This window comes from Erythrolamprus reginae, chromosome 11, assembly GCF_031021105.1.
Source record: "Erythrolamprus reginae isolate rEryReg1 chromosome 11, rEryReg1.hap1, whole genome shotgun sequence".
Taxonomy (NCBI): Eukaryota; Metazoa; Chordata; class Lepidosauria; order Squamata; family Dipsadidae; genus Erythrolamprus; species Erythrolamprus reginae.
The window spans coordinates 346176-366464 of NC_091960.1; the positions used below are offsets into that span (position 1 = coordinate 346176).

At 66.0% G+C, this 20289-nt stretch overlaps 2 protein-coding genes across 7 annotated transcripts; both read right to left on the bottom strand.

Moving 5' to 3' along the window:
* Nucleotides 1-171: 171 nt before the first annotated feature.
* On the bottom strand, nt 172-8676 carry DPF1 (double PHD fingers 1). 6 transcript variants are annotated; one of them, XM_070764208.1, is made up of 11 exons: nt 8336-8676; nt 7452-7612; nt 7059-7166; nt 6337-6464; nt 6112-6198; nt 5330-5408; nt 4928-5059; nt 1863-1982; nt 1301-1413; nt 1050-1131; nt 172-965 (listed from the first exon to the last, which is right to left on the bottom strand). In XM_070764208.1, the coding sequence occupies exons 1-11, from the start codon at nt 8365-8367 to the stop codon at nt 895-897; spliced, it is 1113 nt and encodes a 370-aa protein (XP_070620309.1). In that variant the 5' UTR covers nt 8368-8676; the 3' UTR covers nt 172-894. The 6 variants fall into 6 exon arrangements, with proteins under 6 accessions (XP_070620309.1, XP_070620311.1, XP_070620313.1 ...); XM_070764210.1 differs by having other exon boundaries at nt 7074-7166; nt 8336-8634; XM_070764212.1 differs by having other exon boundaries at nt 1863-1925; nt 6112-6201; nt 8336-8508.
* Nucleotides 8677-9645: 969 nt separating this feature from the next.
* Nucleotides 9646-18870, bottom strand: NUMBL (NUMB like endocytic adaptor protein). Its single transcript, XM_070764207.1, is given in 10 exon segments — nt 9646-11380; nt 11840-11977; nt 12063-12318; nt 12320-12348; nt 12614-12818; nt 12930-13070; nt 13322-13396; nt 14464-14538; nt 14812-14954; nt 18746-18870. Coding segments are annotated over 9 exon segments (1644 nt in total). The 5' UTR covers nt 14938-14954; nt 18746-18870; the 3' UTR covers nt 9646-10781.
* Between the last annotated feature and the right edge of the window lie 1419 nt (nt 18871-20289).

A 20289-nucleotide genomic window follows, 5' to 3' on the forward strand; every position in this document is an offset into this window, starting at 1 on the left:
GCCTTCGGTTTTTCTTTGGGGGTGGGTCGGGTGGCAAGGCTCCAGATGGGACGGGGCTCAGATGCTCCATTCCCAGGGTGACGGGAGGGGACAGCACCCCACCCCACCCCCGGCCAGTATTGCCCCTTCCCTCCCCCCATGGTCGCCAGGGGGGAAAGAGAGGCGAAGGCAGCGATTCGGACCACATTTAATGCACGTCACAATCCAAGCACAGAAGAGTTGCAGGCAACGGAACAACACAGCTACACAAGAGGTTGGCAGCAAGGCCCCAACAGGCCGGGGGGGGGGGGGGGCTCCCAGGCACACTCTGTCCCTGGAGTTGCCCCCCCCCTGCCTGCCTGCCCTATTTCAAGGCTGCTCCTTTAAAACTTTCTTCTCCCCCCACCTTTAAAATCATAGATCCCCCCTCCAGCCTTGCAACAGCTCAGTGGTGACTCCCCCCCCCCTTTGCTCTTGGCTCTCCCTCCCCCAGCCCACCCCCATCTTGCCGGCTGGTCCCAACTCTGGTCAAAGGCCTTGCAGGTTGCTCACCTGGGCAGGAAGGGGGTCCACAGCCAGGACTCCCCCTCCCCTCCCCTCCCCGCCAGGTGGCCAGCCTCTGGACTTGCAAGCAAAGGCAAACAATTTCATCACATGCATGAGTCTGGAGGGGGGGCACTTCTCCCCCCTCCCCCCAAGACAGAGGGGCTGCTCTCTGCCCCCCACCCCTGGCCCCTGGCGTATGGCTTTGTGTGGGCTGCCCCACTGGGGTGGCCTAGTTGGGGCCAGGAGGGGGCGAGCATTCAGGGTGCCAGTCCCGGGGGAGGGTCCCGCAGGGCTCCTGGGCACGGCCTGCAGCACAATCCCAGCCCCCCGGGGGGCGCGAGGCTGGCAGGGGGGCCGGGGGGCTGCAGCCTAGGTCAGGGTGATGTAGGCAGAGGCCTTGTCCTTCAGCTGCCGCAGGCACAGGTGGCAGCTCCAGCTCCCTGAAAGGCAAAACAGCCGGGGGGGGGGGATGTCACAGCTGGGCCTTCCCCGCACCTTCCCCACCCCACCCGGCCGGCCCTTACCTTCCGGGGGTTCGGCCATCGGTGGGCTCAGGCAGTACATGTGGTAGCCGCGGTCACAGTCATCGCAGAAGAGCAGCTGGTCCTGGGGGGGGGGAGACCGCCACTGAGAGGGAGGGGCGCCGGGGACCCTCCTCCCAGGGGCACGACTGAGCCCGCCACCGGCCGAGGTCGAGAGCCGAGCTTTCCGGCCACCCTCTGGGGGGGTGGGGTGGGGAGAATTCGCTCGGGCTGCCCAGCAGCAGCTGACCTACGTCGTTTTCTGAAGTGCCACAGAGGCTGCAGCTCTTGCACTCGATGCATTGCCAACGGTAGGTCCGCACAGCAGCCGTCATGTTCACGGTGAACTGCAGGCACGACGGGTGCCCTGGGGGGGAGGGGGGGAGAACCAGCAGCCGCTGAGATGGGCAGCTGCCTCTGGGGCTCCCCTCTGAAAGGGCCCCCAAAGGCCAGCCGTTCAGCGGGGCAGCCGGAGGGGCCTTGGGGAAGGCCCGTCCTGGCACTCGGAGCCCAAAGCTCCGGCCGTCCTGCCACTCACAAGCCAGGCCCCGCGGCTCTCCCCTCAGCACCTGCAGGGACCGGGGCGGCCCCAGGCGAGTCCAGGCCTCTGGGCGAACGGCACTCTGGCTGCCCTTGGTTTGTGCCAGGGCAGAAATACGCCAGACCTGGCAGGGCTTTGGCAGTCGCCACCCGATTCCCTCCTTCCGCAAAGAGGGAGCCAGGTTTTGGGCCGGTGGGTGGCCAGGGGAGCCCGGAGTCGGTCGCTGCAGCATCATGCCCGCAGGTGCCCTTTGGCCAGAGGCTGAGCCAGCTCACCTGAGCGTCCACAATCAGCGCAGGAGATTAAGTCCTCCGGGCAGCCGGTCTTCTTGGAGCCGCCTAGACAGAAATCACAATAACCATTTGGTATGACTGTCCCATCCGGAGCCTTCTTAGCTGCAAAACAGCAAGGAGAGGTCGAAATCAGGGGTGGGCCCACAAACCCCCCTGTCTTCACCCACTCCCCCCACCCGCCCCCCAAGGGGGTTGCCACATCCAGCCGGCCACAAACTCTCTCGCTCCCTCATTCCCTCCCTCCCTCCCTCTCTTGTTCTCTTGCTCCCTCATTTGCTCCCTCCCTCCCCCACTTTCTCTTGCTCTCTCGCTCTCATTCACTCCCTCACTCACTCTCTTGCTCTCTCGCTCCCTCCCTCTCTCTTGTTCTCTCGCTCTCATTCACTCTCTCCCTCCCTCTCTCTTGCTCTCGCTCCCTCATTCGCTCCCTCCCTCTCTCTCTTGCTCTCGCTCCCTCATTCACTCCCTCACTCACTCTCTCTCTTGCTCTCTCATTCGCTCCCGCCCTCCCTCTCTTGCTCTCACTCCCTCATTCGCTCCCTCGCTCTCTCTTGCTCTCTCACTCTCATTCACTCACTTTCTCTCTTGCTCTCTCATTCCCTCCCTCCCTCTTGCTCTCGCTCCCTCATTCATTCTCTCTATCTCTTGCTCTCTCATTCACTCCCTCCCTCACTCTCTCTTGCTCTCGCTCCCTCATTCACTCCCTCACTCTTGCTCTCTCAATCGCTCCCTCCCTCTCTCTTGCTCTCGCTCCCTCATTCATTCTCTCTATCTCTTGCTCTCTCATTCACTCCCTCCCTCACTCTCTCTTGCTCTCGTTCCCTCATTCGCTCCCTCCCTCTCTGTCTCTTGCTCTCGCTCCCTCATTAGCTCCCTTATTCTCTCTCTCTTGTTCTCTCGCTCCCTCATTCGCTCCCTCCCTCTCTCTCTTGCTCTCGCTCCCTCATTCACTCCCTCACTCCCTCTCTCTCTTGCTCTCTCATTTGCTCCCGCCCTCCCTCTCTTGCTCTCGCTCCCTCATTCGCTCCCTCGCTCTCTCTTGCTCTCTCACTCTCATTCACTCACTTTCTCTCTTGCTCTTCCATTCGCTCCCTCCCTCCCTCTTGCTCTCGCTCCCTCATTCATTCTCTCTATCTCTTGCTCTCTCATTCACTCCCTCCCTCACTCTCTCTTGCTCTCGCTCCCTCATTCACTCCCTCACTCTTGCTCTCTCAATCGCTCCCTCCCTCTCTCTTGCTCTCGCTCCCTCATTCATTCTCTCTATCTCTTGCTCTCTCATTCACTCCCTCCCTCACTCTCTTGCTCTCGTTCCCTCATTCGCTCCCTCCCTCTCTGTCTCTTGCTCTCGCTCCCTCATTAGCTCCCTTATTCTCTCTCTCTTGCTCTCTTGTTCTCATTCACTCCCTCCCTCCCTCTCTCTCTTGCTCTCTCTCATTTGCTCACTCTCTCCCCATTGGCCCTGGCTCCTACATCCCCCCACTTGGGTGGATAGCAAGCACCTGGCTGTGCATTAGAGACCCAAAGGGAGCAGACCTCACCCCCGTCAGAAGTTGCCACCCCCCAGCCACTCCTGGGGCAGCCTGCCTGGGTATATGGGCACATGGCAGAAGATGGCAATTGAGCTGCTGAGATTTTGACCGCAAGACATGTTGACAGGTGGGGGGGCGCTTCCTCTCCCCCTCCCCACAATTCTGGAGGGAGGGTAGGCCACATGGGGGTCCCAGGCAGACCCCGCGTCCATCCCCCCCCGCCTCCAACCTGGGCAGGAAGAAAGAGGGAAATCAGTGTGGGAAAGGGAGAGGGGGGGGGCTTGCCTTCTCCGGACCCTTGGCCTGCTGGGACCCTCAGAAGAGCCAGCAAGGAAGCGGAGTTGGGGGCGCCCTGGGGTGGGAGGTCGCTTTCCTTGGGGAGCGAAGAGGGGAGACTCTGCGACCGGCCGGTGCTGGGAGAGCAGAAGGTGGGTCTCGGCTGTGGTGGGGGGGCACCCAACAGGCGCCCCTGGGGCCTTTCCCCCCCTGGAGGGCGGCTCCAAAAGCCCCCTCCCCCACCCTCCCGGCTGCTTTGTGCCGGCTGCTCCAGCGACTGCGCGCTGCTATCTCCATGGCAACCACCGAGACCGGGGAGGGGCTGTCTTTGTTAGGGAGGGGGCGGCCTCTTTCCCTCCCCTCTCCACAGGTCTGGGGAAGGGAGAGGCTCCCCCTCCCTCCTCTCCAAAAGGACAGTGTGTGTGTGTGTGTGTGTGTGTGTGTGTCCCATTTCTGCAACCTTCTCAGAGGAAGAGCCCCCCCATCCCTCCCTCTCCCTCTCTCACACTCACACACACGCGTGCGAGGGGGGGGTAGAAGCCGGCGCCCTGTGCAGGCATCTCTTGCACACTCAGCCCCCTCCCCCCTCCCCAAGCTTTCCTGGGCATGCAGAGGTTTCCACGTGTCTGTGTGTGCAAGCCCTCCCCCCTCCCCAACCAGCCTCCGTCTCACCCAGACGCCCCCCCCCCCACTCTTGGATAAGCCCAAGCTGGAAATCTTCCACCTGTCAAGTTCACCCACCGTGTTTCCATGGCAACTGCATCAGGGTGGGAGATTCTTGGAGCGGAGCCCTGCCTCCCTCAGTGGCGGATGAGCGGGGGGGGGGGGGGCTTTCTGGGAGGGTGGGGGGGCTCCCTGTCTGGAATGGGCCAACTTTGGGAACACCTCCCCCTTACAGGTGTGTTGCCTCCAGGTGTTGCCCTTTCACAGAAGGCAGCAATTGTGGCTCCCTTGGGTGGGGGTGGGGCCCTTTCTTTCATGGGGGGTTGCTCATCCCCCCCCCCAGGAAGGCCTTTGCAAAAGGGACATCTGCCCCCTTCAGGGCAGCTGAGGTCTGTAGACAGGGCTGGGGGCTTCCCTGGGCGGCTGGAGCGGAGGCGGGGGCTGCAGGTGGTGGCCCCTTGCCCAAGAGTGGTGGTGCCATTGCTGCTGTCCCTCCCGGGGCTCCCTGGGGGACGTGGGAAGCTGCGTCCTGGCCGGGGGGGGGGGGCTGCACCAAGGGGGGTGGAGGGGCACACTCACGTTTGTGGTTGTTCTTGCGGTGGAAGGGCAGGATGTGTCTCTCGGGACCCTCCTCGCCTTCCTCTTCGGCCAGGTGTGTGTGTGTGTAGTGGTAGCTGAGTCCGGGCCGGTTCTTGTAGCGCTTCCCGCAGACTGAAAAGGCCAGAAAACGGCTGAGGAGGCTCCCGGTCGTCCCCCCCCCCAGCATCTCTGCCATCTTTGAAGCTGCGGACACCCCCCCCCCCGGTGATCTTGGGAGCCTCCCAGGGTTTCTGCCCCCCCGCCCCCCTCCCCCTGCCCCCCCTGAGGCCCCCCCCCGCAGCCTCTACCCAGGGACATCGGGTGGACAGGGGGGCTCCTGACAGAAGGCCCCCCACCCATCCACACCCCACCTGGGCCCTCCCAGAAGGAAGCGGCACTGACTGTCACACACGTAGGGCTTGTCCCGGTCCTCCATGGGGGCGGCCTCTGGCCTCTTCCGCAGCCCTCCAATCCCATAGGCCTAGGGGGTGGGGGGGAAGGCGGTGAGACACTCTGAAAGGGAGGAAGGTTTCTAGCCCTCATGAGCACTGGTGGGGGGACCGTGGGGAAAGAGGAGACACACTGCACAAGGGTCTCTCCATTTTCTGGGGGGGGGGTTTCGCTCCCCCCAACCTCCAGTGGGTTGCCCCCCTCCCCCGTGGTTCAGTCTTTTAACGCAGCCGAGATTTGCGATTTGGGTCAATTCTCCGTCCTGATCAAAAGGACCCAGATTCTGCTTTGAGTTTCAGGGGTGACCGGGGGGGGGCAGTTCAGAAAGGGACCCACCCACCCACTCTCAGTCTTCCCCTGAGCCCCCCTCACAACTGCAGGCACCTTGGCAGAATCCCCCCTCCCCAGCAGCCCCCCCTCTTCCTTGCCCTCCTCCCCACGGTGGCTCTTTGCCTGGCTGTGGGGGGGCCTCCAAGGGGATGGCGGCCCAGGAGCCCCTTGGATGGGGGCCCTCCCCTCTTAGCTAGGCTGCAGGAGCCCCCAAGGCAGCTGGGGTGGAAGGCCTGGGGGTGGACGGCCTCTGGTGCTGGAGGGTCTGCCAGGGGTCGCAGCAAAGAGCTGTGACTGGGGGGTGGGCGAGGGTATTTTAGCCCGCATACTTTCCTTGTCCAGCAAGTGCCCCCGCCACTCCCCCCCTGCCGCCCGGCTGCCCAGCGGAGGCTGCCCCCCCTCACCTTGCCCTTGGCCTTGTTCTTCCGCCGCGGGGCCTCCTCCTCCGCCTCCTCCGGGTCCAGGTCGTGCAGGAATTCGGCCAAAGGAGCCTTCTGCCAGGGGGGGGGGACGTCACAGGCTGCTCACCCCCCCACCCCCCACCCTGGATCCTGGGGAGGCTCAGCTGAAGGGCCTGCAGGGAGCGGGTGGGGGGATGGGCAGCAAGGGGACCCCCCTCCCCCCCTCACCGGGCAATCCAAGATCAGCTCTTCCTCCTTCAGATCCGGCTTCTTATCTCCCGTCTCGGCACAGAGCAGGGCCTCCAGGACAGGCCCCTCTGGGAGAGAGGCCTCCTTCTTCAAGGGGGGCTCACAGTCTGGGGGGAAAGTGGGGGGGCTCTCAGGCAGAAGGAGAAGAAGCCCCTCCTCTGGCCCCAGTGGCTGCTTCCTGCCAGAGGAACACCTGGCGTAGCTCGCACCCAGCACCTGCACAGCAGCACAAGCTCCTGCTCGCCCCCCCCCGCCCAGGCCTCCTCCTCCCCCCCCCTGCACAGAGGTTCCCCAAGGGCTTCACCTGGGGGGGAGGACAGTTTTGCCCTGCCCGCCCCCCTCAGGGCCAGCTGGGACCCCCCCCCTGCCCAGGGCTCAGCCCAAGAGACGGCAGGGCAGAGTTCAGGGGGTGGGGAGGGTCCCAAGGGTGGGGGAGGGTCTCCCTAGGGCAGCTGCTTCCATTTTGGTGGGTGCCCAGCGCTCCTTCCGAGGGACGGCCGCTCAGTGCTCTGCCCACCTGCCCGGCAAGCCCTCAAGCAGGACCCGCAGCCAGGCTCCCATGTGGCCACAGCCCCACTTGGTGGCCCCCGCGGAGGCCTCCAGCGCCCCTTGTGTGCCAGGGAGCTGCAGGAAAGGCCGGGGTCGCAGCGCATGGACCACGGCACCTGCCCAGGCAGCCCGCCCTGCGCCCGTCTCCTTACCAATCTTGAACTCACAGGGCCGCAGCCGGGGGTCCTCCAGGATGTTCAGCCGCCGCCTCTTCCGCCAGCAGCGAGCTGGGTAGGTGTAGATCTGACCGGGGGCCAGCCCTGCAGGAGAGACACCCACCACCCGTCCTGACCTTGGCGGGGAAAGCAGGGGGGGCAGCCTCCCTCCCTCCCTCCCCCCCTCCCCGGGCATCTGCCAGGCCCTGGAGCGGAGCAGCCTCCGGGCACCTGGGAGGGGGCTGAAGGGCAGGTGGGTCACCGTGTGGCCTGCGGGGGGGAGGATGCCCTAAAGGCAGGCTGTGTCTCTCTCGGCTCTTCTCCCACTCAGCCAACACATCGGCTTCAGGCTCCTAGTCCCCCCCCTCCCCGAGGGTCAGCATTGCGCACCTGGGCCCCGGTGGGTCTTCTCCATCCAGATGTAGCAGTTGTTCTGGGCGACCCCTGTCTGCGAGTCCAGGAATGGCAGGCGCATGCTGCGCTCGGCGCACAGGCGGGCGTTGTAGCTCCGGCAGTGCTCGATGGCCTCTCGGTAGAAATCCTCGCCCAGGCTGCCGGGGAAGGCGCGGCCCTCAGCCGGCGCGGCTCCCCCAGCGGCGCCCCCTCCGCCCGGAAGCGCCCTCGGGACCCCCGCGGCCCCTCCCTCCCACCCTCCAGGGAAGCGGGAGCCGGGCCCGTTTGCCCCTGCCAGAGCCCCCGCCCCTCCCTCCCCCGCAGAGGCGACGCGGGCACTTTGTCGTGGCGTCGAGCGGCCCTTTGCCCACGGCGGGCCCGGCTCAGGGGCGGCGGCGGCGGCGGCTGCGCGACCGCTCCGGTTCCCCCCGCGGGAGGCCGAGCAGCTCCGGCACCGAACAATGGGGAAAAGCCAGCAGCCGCCCCGCCCCGCCCGCCGGTCCGCCCGCCGCGTCCTGTCGGGGAGAGCCCGGCGGCACCTGCTTCCTCGGGCGCACCTGTGCCGCTGGCCCGCGGGCCCCCCGCGCCCCCGCAGACGTCCCCGGGGGTCCCGGAGGGACGCCGAGCGCCGCCCCCGCCGCTGCCCCCCCCCACGGGCGCCCGGTCCCGTCCCCGCGCGGCCTCCCCCAGCCGACGCCCCCCCCCCCCGCCCTGCCAGTAACTGGCAGACGGAGCCCCCTCCCCTCCCGCCCCCTCCCCCGGCCAAGAGGAGCTGCCGGAGCGGCGGAAGGGAGGGGGGATCCACCCCCACCCCCATTTCCCCTCCTGGCCCCTCGTGCCTACCGGGAACCGCGCCCCCCGCCCAGATGTGGGGCACTCACCATTTGATGGACTTGTGTACAGCTGTGGCCATTTTGGCGCGGGAGGCGGCGGCTGGCCGGGCTGGCGGAGAAGCCCCGGGTCCCCCTTTCTTTTCTCGCTTTCTGATTCTTTTCCCGGCCCCCCCGCTCCCCCTCTCGCATCGGAATATACTGTACAATTTTATTCATTCTCCGGCAGCTTGCAGCAAGGGGGGCCAATCACAGCCCAGCTCCTTTGAGCCCGGTGCACCATGGGGAATGTAGTCTCGGCCTTCCAGAAGACTTCTCCACATCCACGCGCGCAGACACTTTGGGGCATTAAGATCTCCCCCCACCCGCCTCCCTTTGCAAGCGCTTTACCCGCTGGGGGTGGGAAGCTGGCCTCGGTCGGGGAGGACTACAACTCCCACAAGGCCCTGCGTCTGACAGCTGGGAGAGCAAACGGGGAGAGGGATGGATCTCCGTGGAAACGGCGCGGCTGCCAGAAGGAGGCGCCCTTCCTCGCCCGGGGCAGCGCGGCTTCGGGGGGCGGGCGGGGGTCTCAGGGAGCGGCGCCAGCGGGGCCTCCGAGCATGTGCAGAGCGCTCCCAGGCAGGACACGGCTGCGCCTTCCCGCTCCAGCTCCAGCAGGTTCTGCCCCGCTCGGCGCCCCCCCGCGCCCCCCCGCCGGCCGAAGAAGCGGGGGGAGGGGGCGTTCCCTCAACTGAGCCCGAAACGCCCCGGACGGTCCTGCGGGGGGGAGGGGGCTGCGGCCGCCCCTCACCCAGACGGCCCCCTCCGCCCCTCCGGCAGCGCCCCCCCCCCCGCGGGGCCAAAGCGTCGGGCCTGGGGCCTTGCCGGGGTCCCTCCGCCCGTCCGCCGGGCGGGACAAGGGGCTCCATCCAGGTGGAACAGCCCGCAGGTTCGAAGGCCCGGCCAGGTCCCCGGGCTGTTCTTGCCTGGAACTTTGCCGGCCGCGGGTTCGAATGGCGCTAAGCCCCGCCTCCGGAGGCCACGCCCCCCGCTTGCCTCCGGGGTGTCCCGACCGGAGGGTCCCGCGGGCCCGGCTCAAGTGGCCCCGAGAAGCCCCTGCCCTCTTTGCGGACCCCACTGGAGGAGCCAGGCCAGCCAGCAGCCTCAGGTGGCCCCGCAAGGGAGGAAAGTGGCCCCCCACCCCCAGGGGTCCCGCTGGCCCCACTGCTTGACCTTCTTGCCCCCCCCACCCTGGAGGACGGAAGAGGCTGCAAAAGGGCCCAAGGCCGGAAGCCCCCTGCCCCCACTTCTTCCACCTTCTGCCCCACTTTGCCCCCTTCGCCCCCCCCCTCCCATAAGAGATACAAGCTTTGCAGTGGGGTGGTATGTTACTGGCTCTGCTGTTTATTATGTCATACAAACAGGTGGGATTCTTGAATACAAAACGTTTCAAAGTAAGATAAAAAATACCCCCCCCCCCTGCAATGTTGGGACACCCGCAGGCAGCCTGGCCAGGCCTTGGTCCTCAGCCTCTGTCTTCTCCGAGGGGGGGGGGAAGTGGGGCGCTGAGGAGGCCATGTGGGAGGGGCGGGGGGAAGCAGCTGCTTTCAAGAGCCTGCCCGAAGCCGGCTGCCCCGCTGGAGACGCCACCCCTTGGCTGCCCCTGCCGGACTCTGGGGCCCCCCAGGAAAGAAGGTCTTGCAGGGGGGCTTCCCCATGCTCGGATCGGCCAGGCCAAGTGAGGGCCCCCCGAAATGCAGCCCCCTCCCGCTGGGGCTTGAGCACTAGGACCCTGCCAGACCCATAATTGGGAATATGTAAAAACAAGATGAACCTGAACAATTTGTCCCCCACCACAGCCAAAACTGAGAGGGGGGGGGGCTGTTCTGCAATCACCACCTACTGTTTTGGAGAGGAAAGCCAGTTCCTCCCCTTGCCCCCCCCCCCAACGAAAAGAGATCATGAATCCTCAATCCATGCAACCTCTTGGCCCTGGAGGGGGGTGCAGTACCCTGACCCTGTTTGAGCCCCCCCCCCCGCCAACTGCACCTGAGGAGGGTCTCCAGGTCAAGCCATTGGGGAGGGGCGAGTAGAGGCCTGCAGAACCTCCCCAGCCACGCCACAGGGACACCTCTCCCTTGGGGAAAAGGGGGGCACAGTGGGGCACCCCAAAGAAAGACGGGCGCTGTTACTGACAAAGACAGGGACACTCTGCTGGGGTGGCTGCTGCACAAGGGGGGGGGAGAGAGCAGAGACCCCCCCATGTACCCCCTGCTCTCTGGAGGCAGTGGCAGGCCTGGGAGGCCCCCTGCGTACCCTGCTTTCTGACTGGCCCCCCGTTCTTGGCCAGGGCAGGAGGGGAACCAGCTTCCCAGCAGCCCCTACCCCCCCCCGTCACTTGGGGGCAGCTGTCCGGGTCCCCACAGGCTGCTTTCCGAGGCTCTCCACACCCCAAGATTGAGGCAAGCCAGCCTAGCAAGGGGGGGGGGCTAAGGGGGGACATTAAAAATCGGGATCACAATTCTATTTCAAAGGTTTTCTGCCGGTCGCCTGAAAAGGGGTTGGGGGCAGCCGTGGGGACCTTGGACTCCAGGGCAGCCCACTGGGCTTCGAAGGGGTCTGGGGGCTCAGGGTGGGGGGGCGCAGAAGTGCCCGGGGGGCTTTGCTCGGCGGGCCAGGCGGGCCCGTTGGCTTTGAGCCGAGGGGGGTCCAGGAGGGCCGGAGGGAAGGGGCTGGCCTTCGCCCCCAAATCGGCAGCGGGGGCCTGTGTGGCGGAGCAGAAGGCATGGGTCACCATTTGGGAGGGCGTGATGCCCACCACGGGCACGCTGGGCAGGGCTGGGAAGGGCAAGGCGGGCACGTAGGCAGCAGGGCCCATAGGCACAAAGGCGGGGGGCGCAGGGGGAGGGGCAAAGAGGCCCGGGGGGAGGGCCCCCGGATCGTAGCCCAGAGGAAAGCTGGGCAGGGGGCCGGCCAGGGGCACCTGCTGGTGCTGTTGGGCCTTGGCGGCCTGGGCAACCTCTTCCAGCCAGCGCTCTGCCTCCGAGGGGGTCCGCTTGTGTCCCGGCTGGAACAGGGGGTTGGCCTGGGGCTCGTTCCACGAGGGTGGGGGTCCTGAGGAGAGGGCAATGCAGAGGTCAAACAGCAGCCTCCAAAGCTGCCCACCCGCAACATAGAAGTCTGACGGCAGAAAAAGACCTCATGATCCATCTAGTCTGCCCTTATACTATTTTCTGAATTTTATCTTAGGATGGATATATGTTTATCCCAGGCATGTTTACATTCAGTTACTGTGGATTTATATACCACGTCTGCTGGAAGTTTGTTCCAAGCATCTACTACTCTTTCCGTCAAATAATATTTTCTCACATTGCTTCTGATCTTTCCCCCAACTAACTTCAGATTGTGTCCCCTTGTCCTTGTGTTCACTTTCCTATTAAAAACACTTCCCTCCTGGACCTTATTTAACCCTTTAACATATTTAAATGTTTCGATCATGTCCCCCTTTCCCTTCTGTCCTCCAGACTCTACAGACTGAGTTCATTAAGGGGAATGTGGGCCCTCCGGCTGTACCTGGGCTGCCCCCTTCGGCTGGCACGAGGGCTGCAGGGGGCTCTCCAGCCGGGTGGGCGAGCGAAGGGTCAGTTTGAGAGCAGAGAGCGGAGATGCCGTCCGAGTCCCTGTGGCTGGGGTCCGACCCCGCCTCGGACCCTGGAAAAAGGGGGGGGGGGAAAGTCCCGCTTTCGTGCCCCCTTCTCCTCCCCTCTGGCCTCCCCCTGGCCCCCGCTCGCCTCACCTGCACTGCTGCTCTCGGCGTGGCCCTTGCGCTGCAGGGTGGACGGCAGCTCGTTGAGGCGGAGGGAGAGCTGCCGCTTGAAGGGGGAGTTCTGGCTCAGGGCGGGGAACCCTCGGAAGGAGCCCTGGCGCACCAGCTGCTCCAGGGGGGCGTGGCGGCGCGGGATGGCGTGCGCCCCCCCAGCCTCCGCCTTCTCCTCTGGGGAAGTGGCCCCCTGGGGGGGGGAGGCACTGCCGGGTTGGGGGGGGAGGGGGGAGGGGGGCTGGGGGTGCGGCAGCCGCTTCCACTGCAGAAGAGGAAACAAAGTTGGGTGGGGTGTGCATTGGAGTGGCCCCCCAGCCGACCAAGCCCCTCCTTCCCCAGCAGAGGGGGGGGGGGGAGCCCAGCTTGGCTCAGGGAGAGGTCCGGGGGGGGGGGGAGGCAGAGTTCAGGGAACACCGGACAGCAGCTCCCTTTGCCCGACATCCGAGGGGAGCCTCAGACGTAGCCCCCGCCCCTCTCTGAGCAGAGGCCCATCATCCACAGCCAGCTGTCTTTCCAAACTGGGGTACCTTTTTTCTTCTCCTGGGGGGGCCGTGCTCCAAAGGAGCGGGAGGTGGGGGCCGGGGGGCCGGGCAGCCGGAAGGAGCCCTCCCGGGCAAAGCTGGTGCGGCTGGCATCGAAGGAGGCCGTCACCCCACACTCCTTCTCCCGCCTCTGCTTCCGCTCCAGGCAGGCGGCAAAGGCGCAGCCCACCGCGTGGCTCAGCCGCTCCCCCTGGCATAGAGGGGCAGAGAGTGAGCGCGGGGGGGGGGAAGGAGTCCCACGGCCAGCAGGGGGCGCTCCGACTCAGCCAGGCGAGGGGCAGCCTCTGCGCCCAGCACTCACCGAGTCCTTCAGGGCCAGGAAGCCGTGGCAGATCCAGCGCCGGGTGGTGCCGTCCCGACAAATGTAGGAAAAGGCCTTGTCAAAATTGCGATCCGGAGCACAGAAGGAAACCTTCTCAATGGTCTGGTCCACAATGAGGTCCTGGGGGGGGGGAGAGAGAAAGGGCAGCATCCCCCCCCCAGTGCCAATGGGACACTCGCCCCCTCCGGGCCCCGTAGGGCTGGGGAGGGGCATCATCCCATCCGCTCTGGACCTCTCGCTCCCACCCCGCCAACTGCTTGGCTTTGGCTCCTCAAGCAGCCAGAGGGGGGGGGGGGGTCAAGGCCAGCAGTTTCTGAAGGTGAGGAGGTCCCGGCCGGCTGCCCTTCCCCCCCCCACAGCCAGGGGCCTACCTTGGTCTTGTCGTCCACCACACGGAGCCCATCGGCTGAAACCCACAGCACAGACTTCACAGACTTGTGGCCGCTCTGTGGAGGTCAAGGAGAAGGACTGCGTCAGTCCAGCCCCCCCCCCCCTGTGCCCTCCTGCCCCCCCCAGCTCTCTCCCCCTCCAGGCTCCCCTGGGGAGAAAGAGGCCCACTCAGGGCGGGGGTGGGAGGGGAGAAGCCTGCACATGGTTCTGCTCCCCTTGGGTGGGGGGTTCCTGGCAGGGAGGGGCTGAGTGGCCTGTGTCAGGGGACCCTCATGGAGGAATCTCACCAAGACTTGTGCCCCCCCAGCACCCCCAGTCCAGCGGGGGAGGGGCTGAGTGGTCATGGGAGGGGAGAAGCCGAGAGGGGGGGCTCCCGGGGGAAGAGCCATCCATCCAAGGGCCCCTGGCAACCCCCACCTCGGATTAATTAGCTAAATTATTCAAAAGACTAAAAGGCTCCTTAGTCAGGCCTCTCTGTTTTGGTTGGCACATTATTTATAAACACTGCAGTTTGCAGTGGAAACGCCTCCGCCCCCCCGACCCCCCCGAAACACTCTTTGTCTCCCTCCCTGCCCTGGAAAAGCCTGCCTGCCTCCCCTCCTCCTCCGCTGACCGAGGCCGTGGCTTTGGCTGCCTCCGTTTCTTCAGCCGAGTGGTTTGGAGATGAGCCTCCAATGTTTTTAAAAGTTTCAGAAGGGGCAACTGTGTTGTGCACTGTCCGGAGATGGCAGGAGGCACCTGGCCATTTGCACTCACAACAGGCTGGGGCCACCCAAGGCTGGCCGGAACAAGCAGGTTGTGGGGACTCCGATCCCTGGCCGCTTACTTCATGGACGGGGCAAAGAGGAATCCCGGCAACAGTCGCTGATGAGGCGTTTCTGGACATGACAGCCCCCCCTCCGGCCAGGGCGTTCTACTGGGCACTGAGGAGTCCAGCATGGACCATGGCTCTGCGCGGCCAATAAGGCCCGGCGGCCATCTGCGGGGGGGCCGCCCCCAGCCAAAGCCGGATGAAGGAATGAAGTCCAAGAAGAAGGTCCCCCATGGTCCCCCACTGCCCCGAGGCCGGAATGTGTGCGCAGCCTCTGGTCTGGCCAGAGCCACCCCCCAGCTGGACCCTCACCACTTTCAGCTTCTTCACCGCCTCTTCGCACACCTGCATCCCTCGGGACTCCTCCACTTCCACGAAGCCCAGGTACTGCGGGGGGAGGGGAGGGGGAGCGATCTATGTGCCACGGACGTGAAAGGGCAGCCGGAGCCACGGCGTGGGGTTGACTGGGATGCCCAAAACCTCACCAACCCCACTGATGGATGGGGCGCAAATCGGGGGGACCCAGCACAGCCCCGACCCCCCCCCCACGAGCCCTTTGGCTGCGAGGTAAACAAGGGCCTCCCTGCCCCCCCCCCCAGCCCTCCCGGAAGGGCCTGCTGCACCGTGGGCCAGGGTCTCCATGGGGCGGCAGCCACTCACCCGCACTGGGAAGCTGCAGCGCCCCTTACGCACCGCCTCCTCATCGGCCTGCCACTGGTGGGGGCGGCTGGCCTCGGGCACGTAGGAGGGTTTCTTCCGCCGGAGACTCTGCCGCAGTTTGTTCATGGCTGCCCCCGCCGGGCCTGGGGTGGAGAGGGCAGGTGAGCCCAGCGGCCCCCGGCTTCGGCCAGGCTGTCTTTCTCCGGGACCCCTCAGCCGGCCTCTCCTGGTCAGGACGTGGGAACTGATGCTCCAACGGTCACCCTGAGCTGGGGGCTGAGGTCCTTGGGGCAGCCCCCCCCCAGAAGTCTTTAAGCCCTAGTAGGAGGTATTGGTTCCCCACGGGTGCACCCCCCCCCCCAGGGACTCGGGCCCTGAGACACAGCAAGGCGGGGGCAGTGGAGGAGACCCCCCCTTTCCCTCTGCAGGCTCCTGCGAGTGAACGTAGGGACAGAGGGAGTTTCGGGCATTGCAGGGTCCCTCTCCTGCCTCTGATCCCTCCCAGCCTATTCGGGGAGGGGGGGCTTATAAGTCCCCAGCCCCTTTTGTCCCTGTTTTCTCCGGCCTCAACCCCCCATCAATCTCTGGGTCCCACAGGAAGGCTTGCCTGGGCTTGGGCCACCACACCTTTCCCCCATCAGGCCAGGTGTGGGGGGCAGAGTGTCTCCTCCCATTTCATTGGCATACTGGGGGGGGGGCTCTGCGGGCGCAGAGAGAAGGCCTCCCAGCAAAGACCAACCTTCCCACGCAACAGCTGCCTGGAGCGGGTGGGAACAAAAGGGCAACACGGAGCCCCCCCCACGTCAGGTGAGGAGCAGCTGCCCTGAATGGCTGGGGGAGCCCTCAACAGCTGTGCGTGTGCCGGCCCCCCTCCCACCGAGCGCACCAGCTGGACCGGGGCTGGCCAAGCGGGACTTGTTTCCTCAGCTGCCACCAGAGTGCCCCCTGCAGCCCCCCGGCCACCAGCAGCCTGGCACAGCTGAGCGGCTGAAGGGCTTGCGGGCCTTGGTGGGGGCCCGAGGGGGCTCATGGTGGGAGCAGCTCTGCCTGCCCAGAGGGGCCGAGAGAGGAGAGGCAGGGAGAGACCCTCCCTGGGGATCAGCATCCAGGGGCTCTTGGAGGAGCTGGGGTCGGGGGCTGCTCACCCCAAAGCAGGCCAGGCCTCCAGGGGGCACCTTTTCCCCGGCCGGCCTGCTGCCTGCTTGCATGCCAGGGCTGGGCTGGGCTAGATGACCTCTGTGCGCCTTCTGGCCAAAAGAGGCCCTGGAGCCCAGATGGACTCTCTGGAGGTTCCTGGCTGGGCTAGGGAAGAAGGTGGCCAGGCAAGGGGGGGGCATTTCAGGCAGCCCTGAGGCCCCTCCCAATGTAAAGCTGCACCACCTGCTTCCTGAGTCAACCTGTTTTTTGGGTTTGGTCAACTCTTGAACCCCTAATTAAATGGAGAGGGGGTGCTTGCACAAGACAGTAACCCCCCACAAGGTAACCGGATGAGCTTGGCCTTGTGTGCAAGTGCTTGTGCTGGGGCCCCTCCCCAGGAGACACGCCCTGCCCTTCCCACCACCCCTCCAGCCCAGAGCCCCCCTCCCGGGCAGTACCCAGCTCAGGGCTGGACAGCTGACTTTCCTTTCTCCCAGCTGCACCCACAGCTGTCTGTCTGGAACTGCGGGTCATTTGGGGGTGTGATGAGAACACTAAATATAGGTGGGCACCCCCCTGCCCCCCCTGGTCTCAGCCTCGCTTGCTGCTTTCCCCAAGAGGAGCTGAGGGAGGAGGACCCCCCACCCTGCAATACCTTTGGCAGGGTGTGAGGCTTGGGGGTTTCCGGGGCAACAGTGGGGCTCCCCCACCCCCGCTCCAGCCTGTCCTGGATGACTCCGGCCTCCTGGTCAGCCTCCTTCTCTCCCTCCAGGCCGTTTGCTCACGTGCAGCTGGGAGAGGCTTGGGGGAAACTCCGGGAGGGTCCGGCAGGCCAGGATGTGGACCGGCCCTCGGGGGCTGCCCATGCCCGGCCCCTCCTGGGTGGAGCTGCTGCAGGCCAGACCGATCCGCCTGGCGGGTCTGTAGGGTGAGGAGTGGAACGGGAGCCCAGAGATGCCGCCGGCCCCTCTGGCTGCCCCCTCCTCAGGCCCAGACCCGGAGACGGGGTGCTGGGGCAGAAGCTCCCAGCCTGGGTGACCCTGAGCGATGATGAGCAGGGGTCCTCTGAGCAATATGCAGAGTGCAGGCTGCATGGATGACCCCCCCTCCCGGCCGCTAGGAGGATTGGATCCTGGCTCAACTGGACCTCTGGCGGCTTCCCCCAGACCCTCCTCACTATAGGTGGGGACAGCACCCCTTGTCTGTGTGTGTGTGTGTGTGTGTGTGTGTGTGTGTGTTGGGGGAGGGGGGTTCCCTTCATCAGACCCACCAGAGCACAAGGACACTCTGGAGTCTTCACTTGTCCCAGGAGGGGCTCCGGGGGGGGGGGAGCCTCTTCTTGAACTCTGGATCCACTGCTACCCCTGTACAACACCTTCCCAGGACATTCTAAGTGGGGCGACCCTCCCTCCCCCTGACCCCCTTGATGTTGGTCAGTCTCACTCCTTCCAAGGCTGACCACAAGCGCCTCTGCCAGGGAGACAGCCCCCCCCAGCCTGATTTGATCTTGGCCGGGAGAGCTCTGGCCGGCCCCACCCAGGAAAAATGCCTCCTGGAGGGAAAGCAGTGGACGGTCAGACTTCCTAAGCGGCTTAAAATAGCCAAGGCAGCCAGGCCGTGGGGAGGCAGGCGGGCGAGTGGGGCTGAGTCCTGGGGGAGGCAGCAGCTTCCCAGGAGAGGAGGTGGAGGGGGGGGAGGGGGAGGCTTGTCTCAGCCCCCTCTGCCTCTTCCTGGGGCTGGGCAGGCCCCTCGGCTGCACCTGGGGCTGGGCAGGTGGAGGGGCTAGGGAAGGCTAAGCCCCCGGCCCACCCGGCCTCTCTGGGCCCCTGACAGACTGGCAAGGGGGCAGACCAGCAGAATTCATGGAGCCCATCGGACAGGAAATCACCCCCCTCCAAAAGAACCGTCCACCAGTGTTCTCTCTAAATTTTTTTTGGGGTGGGCGGAAAAGTATAGTGTCTGAGCGGCAGTCCCTTCGGGACTGGGTGACACAGAAATAATAATAAAATTTCCCTCTCGGCTTCTGGGCAGGTTTGGAAAACTCTGAGTTGATGATGATTTTTAAGTGAGCGATTGCTCACCTGCTCAGCTTAGAGGGAACTATGCCGTCCACCCAGAAGAGAGAAAATTAACGACCCCCCATCTCTCCTCATGCCAAGAGACCTTGTTGGGTAGCATCATCGTCAGGCCTCACCCTCTGTGACCCCCACCCCAATTCCTTGACAGCTCCCCCCCCCCACAGCGCCCTTCCTGGAAATTCCCAGTAGTGCAACAAAAGCAGCACCCAAAAACCTTGCCAGCCTGCCGGGCAACTCACGAGCCTGGCTCACAACGGGGGGAGGGGGGGGGCAGGGCGGAAAGTTTCCCGCAAGCCCGTTTGGCAAGTTACGAGCCGCCGCGGGGGGGGGGGCGCCCATCCCACCCCGTCGGGCGCGGCTGGAGGAGGATGGCGGGCAGGAGCGCTGGGTGCGGCAGCTGGGCAGAGGCGGAGCGATGCCGGCGCCCCCCGGCCAGCCCAGGGTGTGGCGGGGCAAAGGGTGGGCGGGTGGGCCGGCGGGCGGAGCCCCCTCATCCCTGCCCTGCCCGGCGCGCCTGCCGGAGAGCGGCTGGGCGGAGGCGTCGGGAGGCGATTCGGGCCCCCTCCCCGCGACCCCCATTGGGCACCCCGGAAAGGCCGCTCTCGGGGGGAGGCGCGGCCAAGGGCGCGGGGGTCCCGGAGAAGCGCCCGGCAGGCGGCGGCCGTGGAGCGGGGCTCGGGGGGCCGTCGAGGGCCCCGCAAGCGCGGCGTTGTCCTCACCTGGATGCGGTGGCGGCGATCCTCCTCCCGGCTGGGCATCCAAGGGGAGCGAGCGAGGAAGGGCCCGATGCCGCCGCTGCTGCTCCGTCCGCCCGCGGACCCCGCTTCGCCTCTGCCGCCGCACGCACGCGCCTCCCCCTCCTTCCCGCCTGGCCACGCCCCGGGCCCGCCCCCGCCGCCAGGCCGCGCCCCTCCCGCCGCCTCGGCCCGGCCGGACTCCTGCTGCCAGGGATGCCCGGGCGCTGGTGGCCGCCTTCCCCCCGCCCCACCCGGAGCGCCTTTTGGAAGCCGGCGGCCCTTTCCACCTGCTTGCAGCTCCAGGCCGCCCGACAGACGGATCTCCCGCCGCCTGGGCCCCAGCGGAGTCCCCGTTCGGGGAGGGGGCTCAGTCTGCCCCCCCCCCGGGGCTCCAAGCGGCTGGCGCGCAGCAGCTGCCGGGGAGGAGGGGGGGCGCTCCGGAGTCCCGGCTCCCCAAGGGAAGGGGACGAGGACAGGCGGGGAGAGCAGGAGGGGCGACGCGGGGGCCGCATCCACGGGCCGAGGAGCAGCGACTAGCAGCTCCCCCCTTTCACACACACCCCCGTGGTTTGTTTTCCGGGAAAGAGAAGAGACGTCAATGAAATGCAGGCGGCCGCGCTTGATGGGCTGGGCCGCCTCTGCAAGGGGAGGCAACAGGCGGGTGGAGGCAGCCCCCCCAGGGGCTTCTCCCCCCCCCCGGAAAGCGCCTCCTTCTCCAGCCTCCCAGAGCTCCCTCCCCGCGGACATCTGGCACCAGGGGGGGGCTGGCTTTGACCGCCAGAGAGACCGCGGAGGAGCTGCTGGCCCGCCGGACTCGGGAGGAAGCGCTGCCCGCAGGCCTGGCCGAAACTATTTCCGTCCCGCACCCCGCATTCCTGGCGGAGGAGCAGGTTGAGGGGGCCCCGGAAGGCGATCAGAGCCGGTCTGTTGTCCTCAGGCGGCGGGGGTGGGGGGGCTTGAGCTCAGCTGGGAGTGCAGCCTTGGTCCTGAAGGGGGCACCCTCCTCTCCCCCTTGGGGGCCTTCCTGGACCTGCAGCTCCTCCTCGGGAGCCAGCTCTGCCCCCATTCGCTGAACACATCCACCGCCCCTCCTGCCTGCATCACCTGCCGTTGAGAGCGAGGTCTTCGGCCGCTTCAGGGGCTGCTGCCCTCCGCGGTCCCCAGGCCTGCCCAAGTCACCCGGCTGCTCCTGGAGCTCCAACGGTCACCTGGAGGCCTCCTGGCCTTGGGCCCCCACTCTGGCCTCATTCAAAGCGGCCCAGAAAAGCTTCTTGGGGCTAAACTGGGCCACAGGCCCCTCGCAGGGACGGTCAGTTTGCGGGTACCGCATGGATGCTGTGGTTCAAAGTTCTGGATTTATTTTTTTTTTAAACATTTCTACCTTCCCATCACACGAAGCAGCTGCTGACCCCAGCAGGCCCTTTGGGCAAAGGCCTCCTTTGGAGACGCCCCCCCCCAGCAGAAACTGGGAGACTCTGGGAGTGGGCCTCCAACAGAGCAGCCCACTTCTTGAATCCCGGGAGTCC